Source organism: Lucilia cuprina, chromosome 4 (genome assembly GCF_022045245.1).
Source record: "Lucilia cuprina isolate Lc7/37 chromosome 4, ASM2204524v1, whole genome shotgun sequence".
In the NCBI taxonomy this organism is placed as follows: domain Eukaryota; kingdom Metazoa; phylum Arthropoda; class Insecta; order Diptera; family Calliphoridae; genus Lucilia; species Lucilia cuprina.
Genome location: NC_060952.1, coordinates 29,721,167 through 29,732,833, shown reverse-complemented (window position 1 = coordinate 29,732,833; position 11,667 = coordinate 29,721,167). Strand labels below are relative to the sequence as shown.

At 30.5% G+C, this 11,667-nt stretch overlaps 1 protein-coding gene across 1 annotated transcript in view; it reads left to right on the top strand.

Annotated features, from left to right (window-relative positions):
* Positions 1-819: 819 nt before the first annotated feature.
* LOC111690981 (paired box pox-meso protein) overlaps positions 820-11,667 on the top strand; it is a 34,575-nt gene continuing 23,727 nt past the window's right edge. Inside the window, exons 1-2 of the mRNA XM_023453597.2 lie at positions 820-1,018; positions 1,245-1,989. Coding sequence (XP_023309365.2) covers positions 1,977-1,989 — 13 coding nt within the window. The 5' untranslated portion in view covers positions 820-1,018; positions 1,245-1,976. The remainder of the gene's footprint in view (positions 1,019-1,244; positions 1,990-11,667) is intronic.

Sequence of the window (11,667 nt, the reverse complement as noted above, 5' to 3'; positions counted from 1 at the left end):
TCATCCGACACACAAAATAACCAGGACAAGACAAAGTCTATAACTCTGCCCTGTGCGCTATCGATTTCTGTGGTTCTCTGGTTCTACCCCATGAAGTCTTTTCAAGGAAAGACTGAGGATAAATTTGAAAGCACCTTTTTTCCCCGGGATTGCAGTAACTCTAAGTTGGGGGAAGCTCATCACTTAAACGCGTCGACCGATACAATTATCACCGATATTTTAATCTTTTAAGAGAGATGGCGTTTGCTCTAAAATGGTCTCGGGCAAATATTTGTATAAATCTGAAAAATAATGAACGAAAAACTAACTCCCACTTTAAGCCACCTCCTTTTGATTTGTTACCCTTTCCAATGCAAAAGTGTTAAGAGATGATCTTCATTATATTTGTTGTTGTTGATTCTCAGCACACTCTCAGATGCTTTTAAGTAAACTAAAAAAGCGCCATTAAGGGCTACACATACTAATAAGAACTAAACGGATAGCCAAACAGAAAAGTCATATTAACCAATACATTTGTATATAAGAAATCATGTAGAAACTAAAGAAAATATCATGTATATATGTATATTCTTCTCTCATATTGTAATGAATGAGAATTACAAAAACAATAACAACAGAACTATAGTTGTGATCTTTAACGATGTATACAACATATGTTAAGAGTTTTTTGCTGTTGTTGTTATTGTTATTGCTGCGCTGCTGTATATTGGATGAATGGTTGGATGGCTGGCTGAGTGTGTGATTTGTTGTTGTTGTTGGTAGTCTTGATTTGTTTTTGGTATTTGTGTATGGGTTACTGATCGATCATCGTCAGTGATGCTAACAGAGCGAGATCGCTACGCCTCAAATTAGTCGCAACAAGTACGGTTGACGAAGAACAACAAGTCGGAACGAAGAGAAGAAACAAAAAAAATATAATTTAAGAAAAAATATCAAATAAAATAAATATTATTTGTAGTGATAATACTGGAAAATCATTTTGAATTCTGTGTGTTGTTTAATTATAACGGCGGCAAAGGTTTTATACAATAATGCATTTTATTTTATCAATTTTTTAATTAATATTAATGAAGATATTTTGTGTTTTTATAATATTATTAAAGAAAGAAAGATTTAATTAAACATTAAAGTTAAATAATAGCTATACCATTTGTTTTCAAATTACGGGTGGTCGCAGTGAAAATTAAAGTTTTGAAAATGTTTAACTAATGATAGCAAAGTGTTAAATATATATATTTTTTTAGTTTTTGTGTCTTTTTCAAAATTAACCGCTTAAAAATCAAAGGTGTAAAGTGCGTGCTAATTTTCTTCTAATAAACAAAAATTAAGAAAATAATACAACAACAAATTTAAAACTCGACAACTTAACAACAATTACTCCGGGTGCTATAAGAAAATCAAACAAAGAAAGTGTGAATTAGTTGTATTGATCGCAACCAAAATAATACACCAAACAAAAAAAAAAGTACAAAAAAAATTTACGAAAAATAGTTGAAAGATACAACCAAGTCTAACAACCCAAAAAAAAAAATTGTTTACAAACTAATAAATATAGTTTTTTTGAAAATAAAATAGAAAAAAAATTGTAAAAATCAATAGGAAAAAAAGCAGAAATATTCTTATGTGATCATCATTTGGCATCGATTAGTTTTGTTTAACACTTACTACAAAAAAAATATTTAAACACCAGCTATATACAACGTTAACAGACAGATCGCAGCACCCCACACCTCATCATCAATTGGTAATGGAATAATACTCATTTTTAAAATAACCATTATCACTGACAACAATTATCAAACTTCACCTTGACCCATTTGTTTGTACATTTAACACTGTGCTGTTAACATTTCACCTTTCTGGGATTATTGGCCAAAACTTTTAGGCACAAGTGCAATTAATAGTTATTGTCATCTTTAAGCTTTCCTTGTGCAGATAACTAAAACAGCCTCATCATTGAGTATTACGATCAAAATATGATGGACCCAGGTTAGTATTTTTTTAATATTATTTACTATTAAATTTTATACTTTTGTTAATAGTTTGTTTTTACGATGTGTTAATTAATTTGAAATTTATAAAAAAAATATATGTTTCCAACTTAACATAAAATATCTGATTGTAAAATTAATGTTTCATATCATAAGTTAAACATGAATGCGATCGTTAATATATTTGTTGTAAAAGAAATTGTGCGTGGAATTTTTTTGAAAATAAAATCTGTATCTTATGATTAAGTATATATAATGACAGCACAGATCTGTTAAGAAACGTAATTAGACAAATTTAAACATAATAAATGTCCTATTGTTTAAGATCGAAATTATTTTTATCCTAATCCGATAGAAAATCGGGGGTTTAATTTTATTGCATTCAAAAAAACTACAATTGATCGTGTTTACCGTCGGAAGAATTTTAAATTCATAAAAACACCCATAAAATAAAATTTGACATTTCCGTCGCAAAATTTAAATTTAAATACTGTTCACTTCACACTAGAATGTCTAGAGAAACATAGTTTTTTTGGGATCTCATATAGACATACCTCTCAAATGATGTATATTATGAGAGAACGCAAAATTCCCTACTAGCTATCCTCAGATTTCCTAATTTCGACGGAATCTTTTGTAAAATTTAAAAAAATGTGATTAAGAGTGATAATCACATGTAGAGAAATCTAAACGAAGTCATTCGACTTATCTAGAGTTTATAGCTAAACTAACATTGTTGTTGATCAGATCAAAAGAAGTTTTGATTGAGGTCTGACAAGAATGGGTCCTATTACCACTGCTATTTAATATAGATTTCCTAATTTCGACTGTATCTTTCGTAAACTTCAAAAAATGTAATTTAGAATGATAATCAATGTAGGGAAATCTAAACCAAGTCATTTGACTTATCTATAGTTTATAGCTAAATTAATTCTTTTTCAACTCTCAGGTCAAAAAAAGTTTGGATTAAGGTCTGACAAGGATGTGTTCTATTACCCCTCCAATTTTTATAGTTTTCGTAATTTCGACCATATCTTTCGTAAACTTTGAAAAAGATGTGATCTAGAGTGATCAGATGTTCGAAAATCTAAACTAAAACTTTCGACTAATCTGGAGTTTATAGCAAAACTAACTCTGTTGTTGATCTGATCAATTCTGTTGTTAATCAGTTTTGAACATGATCATTGGCGAAGCTCTTAAAACAACAGGAGATAGCATACAAGGAGGCCTAACCGATCTCGTTTATCCGGATGATATGTATCAGTGACTTAGAAAACATCTTCTCAGATTTGATAACGTAGAGTTACGATGGTTTCGAATTCATTCATATTCTGATACTCAGAATAGAGTATTAGAAAACATCTTCTCAGATTTGATAACATAGAGTTACAATGGTCTCGAATTCATTCATATCCTGATACTCAGAATAGGGTATAAGTATCTCAAATTCAATAAGTGTTAGCATTAATGCAACGTCTCAGTATCAAAGAATTCACACGATATTAAAAATTTTAATAGACTATGTTATCTGTGGTGTATTATATCATCAAATAAAGACTTGGATAATACTATTTATAATCTTTTACAGAAAAGCCTTTAAATGAGAATCAAATTTCGATATTTAATTAAACTTGCGATGTGCAAACAATACAAGTAATCATAAACCGTTGTCATCATAAGATCCAATTTATTTTTTAGACATGAACTGTGTCTAATCATATGCTCAGAGCAAGTCAAAGATCGAATGAAATATTGATTGAAAAGCTTTAAATTACGGCAAGGATAGTATACACTACAGGACAACTTATCGATCTCGTGCATGGAGATTTTCAGATCTGACAATATATCTATGTGGAGTTACGAAAGTTTCAAACTCAGCTGTTCTAAGTTAAACTATCACAATGCTTCGCATTGATACGACGTTTCAGAAGTATTACGTATCAAAATAAACGACTTTATATTGATCGACTATTTAACAGGCTTAATAGTAGTATAACGATCATATAAATAATATTAAGAATAATTTGGTATATTGGAATTATAACTTACCAGTGCCACAAGCATAGAATAATCTGAAAAAGAAGAAAAAAAAATATTATGAAAATTTGTTAAACTTTGATTTAAAATATCTTAAAAAAGGACAACGTTTCGTTGTCGACATTACATAGTATTTTCATACGTATATATGTACATTGGGTAGAAGGGGGACCACAGCCACTTTTTTGATTCGGCTTCAAATTAAAACCGCAATACATATTCCTAATTTTTTTCTTGGTTCCGGATACTAAGATATGTTAGCTTTAGTTTCCTAAGTCATTTTAATTTACATATTTTTTTCACTTTTCCGCATTAACCAAAAAATGGCGATACCTCTCCACCCATGGGGTAAATACGCCAGGGGGATGGGTTAGATTTTATTCAACATCACAAGCATTACTTACATGTGGTGATTGTTTCCCAGGGGCAGTTCCGAGGTTTAGTTTGGATTTTTCAGGTTTCAAATTATGTTATCACGCCTGCCTCCCGTCATGTGTAAAGTTAATCTTTCAAGCATTCAGGGATGATAGATAATCGATAAACGAAAACATAATTTTATAATGTGATAAAATCGATTGTTTGGTTTTCAAGTTATTCGGTATTGGCAGATGTGCCCCTATGGTTAATGATCCCCCTTCTACCCTTCATTCTTTGATAACGGAAGGTTTTGGAAAATTATTAACACTTTGGTGTTATTTTAAAGCCAAAAGAAAATTATTTCAGAAGACTTAACAAATTGTACAAATCAAGGTGATTTCGCTCCGTAATAACGTTTGAAATAAAGTGAAAATAAAGGCCTTTCAAACTTAGGCTTAAAATATCCCGAAACTTATATAAGAAAATTGAAGATCAAATTCAAATTCACCGCAGCTTAAACCTTTAGAAAAATAAACACTGGTCAATGGTTAAAAACTTTATGGGTCTGTATTAATTAAATTTTTAATGAACTTCCTATTCATCTTAACATTTCCTAAATTAAAATAATACTTAAAGAAAAAATTGTAACATTTTAAATTCAATGTAAACAAATTAAATTATGAGAAAGAAAATTTTAAGATTTGCAAAAATCCATGACACCTAGTCCTCAGAAACAATAGCACTTAAAAAAGTATACACTGACGAAGTAAGAAATAGCATGATTGCAAGTTAAATGCTTTAAAAAACATTACTTTATTTATTGCTATTTATTTAACCAACACTCTATTGTCCCATAAATTTTTAATTATTTTACATGCAAACATGCTAAAAGTAGACGATGACTGCTGCTGCACTAAAACACAACTTACTACGGTAGCTGCACGGTAGTCTGCCTAGTTCGTCAGTCAGTCAATCAAACCATTCTTATATAAACATTATAAATATGCCGTCAAGAAGTCATATTTATATGTAAATGATGAATGTGACTCTTCGTCACTTTAGTTTAAATATTTTTAAAACAAAAAGGAAATAATTTTTATTGAATGTGTACAAAGAGAAAAAACGAAACAAAACCGCGTTTAAGATCGAATAATTTTTTTTTTTTGTTAAAAGAAAAATAAATCTTGAAAATACTTGAATCAAGTCGCGCCAATGTGTACACGCCTTAATGGAAATGTATACAACAACCTCACATTGTTTGCGTTTGTGCAACATAACATCAGAAAACAACAACAACAACAATTGGAAGCAGTGGCATCAACAAACAAATCAACACAACTTTTTTGTGTTTTAGAGGATGTTGATAGTTTTGTTGTTGTTTGTTTTTTTTTAAGTTTTTTTGAAGGATAAAAACGTAAAGCTATTTGTTTTATTAAAGGTTTTTTTGTATAAATGATTTGATTTTAGAATTTTAAGTAAATTTTGGTCAATAGTTTTGGTAACGTCAGAAGAAGGGATCTCGAATATAACGACTACTCTAGAAGTCACTTTTTCTGCTATTGCTCATCATTCTATAAAACCAGAGAACAAGGCTTTGGTCTTGCTGCTTTATCATGTTTGGATGAGCTATATTGGGACATGTCTATCTATCTATCTATCTATCTATCTATCTATCTATCTATCTATCTATCTATCTATCTATCTATCTATCTATCTATCTATCTATCTATCTATCTATCTATCTATCTATCTATCTATCTATCTATCTATCTATCTATCTATCTATCTATCTATCTATCTATCTATCTATCTATCTATCTATCTATCTATCTATCTATCTATCTATCTATCTATCTATCTATCTATATATCTATCTATCCATCTATCTATCTATCTATCTATCTATCTATCTATCTATCTATCTATCTATCTATCTATCTATCTATCTATCTATCTATCTATCTATCTATCTATCTATCTATCTATCTATCTATCTATCTATCTATCTATCTATCTATCTATCTATCTATCTATTTATCTATCTAGCAATGTTTCTTCGTAATCCATAAACTCAGGAACTAAGGCACCTCATTGGACTACAGTTTTTATGTCAATATATTCATAAGGTCCAGCAACGCGATCCAGGCATCACTAGTTCATAAATAAACTTTTACTTTGTAAACGATTTATAAATACATTTTTTGTAGGGAAATCTTGTTTTATACATCTTTCACAGTTTAAAGAATATCTTAACGATATATGATTTGGTAGTTAATATATAAAATTTCTTATAATAGTCGAATACACATATAACACTCTCACTTGTTGTTTTAATCCAATAGTTTAAGGTCAAAGTGTTCTAAATATTATTTCAAAGAAAATAACAAAAGTCTATTCATGATTGTGTTTAAAACGAAAGCTTATCTTGAAAATATATGTTTATCAGAAGGTCAGAATAAATATTTATATGTAACTTAAACATTAAGAAAGAAAAGTTTACATTTCACATACATATTCCTTACTTTTCCATAGCCATTTAATTGGTCTTTTAGTCCAGGCTTTTGCAAATTATCTTTATACTTTACATTTCTCTGGTTTCACTTTTAACGATAATGTCTGACCTTTAATGTTGACCTAAGTTTTGTTGTTATACCCTACACCACTTTAGTGGCGAGGGTATATTGGGTTTGTGCTGATGTTTGTAACGTGCAATAATATTGGTTCTATATCTATACCTTACAGTGTATTAATCGGCTTAGAATCATTTTCGATTTAGCTATGTCCTTCTATGTAAACCTTGCAATCAAACTACAGTTCGCAATTTTGAAGATAATTCAATGAAATTTGGTGCATGATCTTTCATTATCTCAGGGATGATGTCCATTGAAAACAGTTAAGATCGGTTCATTATTTAACACAGCCCCCATACAACTAAACCCCCTTGTAAACCATGTAATCAAACTACAAGTCGCAATTTTGAAGATAATTCAATGAAATTTGGCACATGATATTCTATTGTCCCAGGGACTATTGAAAATGGTTAAGATCGATCCATTATTTCTCCTAGCCCCCATATAAATGAACCCCCGAATAGGGCTTGCAAACCTTGTATTCAAACTACAGGTTGCAGTTTTGGAAATAATTCAATGAAATTTGGCACATGATCTTCTATTATACCGTAGACGAAGCCTATTAAAAGTTGTTAACATCGGTCTATTATTTCACCTAGCCCCCATACAACTGAACTCGACGAATAGGGCTTGCAAACCTTGTAATCAAACTACAGGTCGCAGTTAAAGAGATAATTCAATGATATTTAGCACATGATCTTCTATTGTCTCAGAGATGAAGCCCATTGAAAATGATTAAGATCTATAAGATCACCTAGCCCCCATACAACTGAGCCCGAAGAATAGGGCTTGCAAACTTTGTAATCAAACTACAGGTCGCAGTATTGAAGATAATTTAATAAAATTTAGCACATGATGATTTATTGTCTCAGGGACGAAGCCTATTGAAAATTGTTGACATCGGTCCATTATTTCACCTAGCCTCCATACAACTGAACCCGTCGAATAGGACTTTTAACTTTAAAATTGTGTTTAATATACTCGTATCTCCCCATCTATGTCCACAATGTCCACCGATAAATGGCTTAAGTATATCTGAGGCGAGATACAATTCAACTTTATTATCAAAACTATCTCACATTTTATTTTTGTAACAGGTGCAGGGTATTAATATGGTCGGCCTCATCTGACTATAATTTCTTACTTGTTTTTATTATAAATATATTCTTTTACTGTTGGCGTTTTAAATTATTTATTTATTTTCAATAGTTGCATTCTGTGTCTGATTGGCAAAAAAAAATATTAAGAAAATATATTCTTCTTTATAGAAAAAAAACTTTATTTTTATAAACAGTCTTTTAATCTTAAACGGTCAGTTGATAATAATTTTTCGCTTCCTGAAAATCATAAAGTTTTGTTGAGATTGTTGTGTGAATTAAAAAAAAAGAATGTTAAATATTAGTCTCTATGTAGTCTTTGTGGGCAATAATGAAGAAAGCCTAAAGTCTAAATATTAACAGAATTATTTATAAAAACAAAATTTCTCTTATCATGACCCGTTAAACATTATCGAGACCCTGGAACATTTTTTCGCCTTCACATTTTACCGTTTGTATGCATTTTTGAAACGACTAAGTGGCGGTCGGCTTGGCGGCAAATGCAAATGAACTGAGTTTGATTTGCTTTAACAACAATTAATGTTAAAATGTGTATTAAATAAATTAAATTTTATATGAAAAAAAAAAATAAAAATGAATGGCTGATGCAACATAATAATAAAGTATTTGATAGCTTTTAGTTGCATTTTAATCTAACAAAAGTTAAGGCATTAATTTCAAATTATGACATTAATATTCAAACACGAAAAAATGCGCAAATTGTTTTTAATTCACTTAAAAAAACGAATTTGTTTAAAATAAATAAATTTATTTAAAAAAAAAAAAAAATGTATTTCTTGAAAAATTTATAAAATTAATTGAAAAACAATCAGTAAATGTGTTTTGGGTACCTGTTAGCAAATATATATATATTTACATACATATAAACTGATCATTTTAAACAAATAGAAAATCTCTACAATCCACATTAATTAAATTTACATATATACACAAAAAATCAACAGAGAAATGGTGGTCCAAGAGTTGAAAACTCTACCCCGATGTCGCCTATTCAAATATCTACAAACATTTTGTTGTTGTAGCTACACGTTATATATTTTTTTTTTGAGGAGTGATGAACAAAGAGACCGATAGGGAAAAAAAGAAGCAAATGTACATAGAAATACAAAAACAAAAATTTTAAGTCTAAAATAAAATCACGTATTTTATTTTTATTTCAACCATAAACATGATTAACAAATTAGAAAGAAAGAAAAAAAAGTATTAACGACGATCAATAAATGATCAAACACGAGCTCATACTTAAATACAATATTTTTGTTTAATTAAAAATCAAAATATGAGTGTGTGTTTGTGTGTGATCAACATACCATAACTATGAGTTTTAATTTAAATCTCACTTTAAATTACAACAACAATTTTTTGTAATAGAGTCAAAGAAAATACACTGATACAAAAGTAAGGTTGGAAAGTTTAAAAACCACTCTCTATTCTTAAAGACCCCGTTATACTTAAAAAGCACTCTCATCCTTATACCAAATAACCAGATTTGGTGCAATCTGTGTAGCATTATTAGCTTCCAAAAATAATCTTTTAGATCTATGAACAATAGAACGTGAAAACAACAGTGGAAGTTTAGTATTATTATTTCTTGAATTTCAATCGATTGATTCTGTTTGATGTCGATCAAAATTTCATCTCTAAAATGAGAACTGCTTCTTACCTCTAGAAACTAGAACAAAATAACAATTTCCGCATCGAATATTTATGTTCCACTTTCGAAATTCTAGAAGGAGAAAACAATATAACCTTCTTCAAAACCATTGTGATCACTACAAAAGTGATCTCGTAAAAGCTTTAAACGATATGATAATGGACTTCGTATTCTCACTTAGTTCTTTAGATTAATGTCGAGTACGTGTTAACGTGAACAATTACCGTCTTGGCCTATTGTGATCACTACAGAAGTGATCTTGTAAGAGTTTTGAACGATATGGTAATGGACTCTCCGAATTCTCACTTAGTTCTATAGATTAATATCGAGTGCGTGTTTACGTGAAAACTGCCGGGTCGATCAACTCCGAATATTGTCGATCAAAATTTCATCTCTAAAACTAGAACTGCTCTTAACGGTTAAGAGGTTAAGACTTAGAATCTTTTAAACGGTAACAAAATAACGATTTACTGACAAAAATCGGATGAATATTCATGTTCCACTTTCGAAATTCCAGAATGAGAAAACACTTTAAAATCCTTCTTTTAAACCAGTGCGTGTTTACGTGTACAATTGCCGTCTTGGCCTATTCACGGTGGACTTTGTCAACCACTGGGTAAGTCTCTGTGACGACTCACCACCGCCCCATTCGGTATATTTTACGCAGGGGTCAATTTACGTCTATATACTTGTGCATCATTCTTTTTCTCTTACCACGAATTAGGCGTTAAACAACAGACACTACGTGGATTCAGTAGGAGCCTTAACCAAGTAACAAGTCAGGAGAACTCAGGTCCTGTGGTCAACCATATTATGTGATTATCTGGTTTCAATCCATGTTAAAACATTCCAAGTAAAGTCTGGGGAGAAAATTGACTTCAAAAGTTCTTCTTTACCGCCCGATTGCAATACACCAAAATGAGAAAACATGCTCCAGTTCTATAGATAATAGAACATAGACTCAATAGTGATCTTTCAGCATAGAATTTAAGGGTTTTGTTACTTCTTAAGTTTATGATAATCGTCGTTCTTCGATCGTTAGCTTTAGCGATCGTGCTTTTAACGCGAATGTCACAATATATATATTCTCTGATCTAAAAAGACTTTAAAAACACCATCAATGAAAAGATCACTATAGATCTGTAAACACGATATGGATGTGAATGTCACAATAGGTACCCAGTTGCTCTCAAAGTTTACAAGATATCGTTAAAATGCAGTATGATTTATATAGCTAAGTCGTTTCACATTACATCCCTTTCAATCGATCGATACCAATAAATGCTTTTAGAACCGCTCCAAACAACTGAACCTTCAACTCTTTATGTTCAATTAATCCATTCGGAATCTCCTTATATTGGGGTTTATTCAGAGAAAGTCGGTTGTTCTATGGGTTGTATTGCGAAGGTGTTTGCGCCTTTCTACCTAAAGACAATTCCAAAAAGTTTTTATCGGATAGAATGATGAGAATGAGTGAGCATTCGACTAATTGGTTTATCTGGATTCAAAATCTCATTTGTTCTAGGTAATTGTTTGTTCCTGATCTCGATATGCTTTAGGTCCCTTTTTAGAATTATTATGCGTTTTATTGCTTTTAAGGAGAAAGTGATTTCGTCCGATCTCATAGGCTTCGTCGATCTTCTTTGAGTTCTTGATGTCTTGGGAACTATCATGTCTCTAGAAAACCTATTTAAAACCGCTAATGGTGAAGGTAATCATATATTAGCCAAATCTTGTTGCTCTCCGAAGTTTTTGTCTAATTACGATTACAAATCCAATTAACATTTACAATTCTTTGCAATTATTCTCAGTGTATTCATCTGCCAACAACTACAACTAAGTACATTATTTACACTTGTTGTTTTGTAAAAATTTGAATA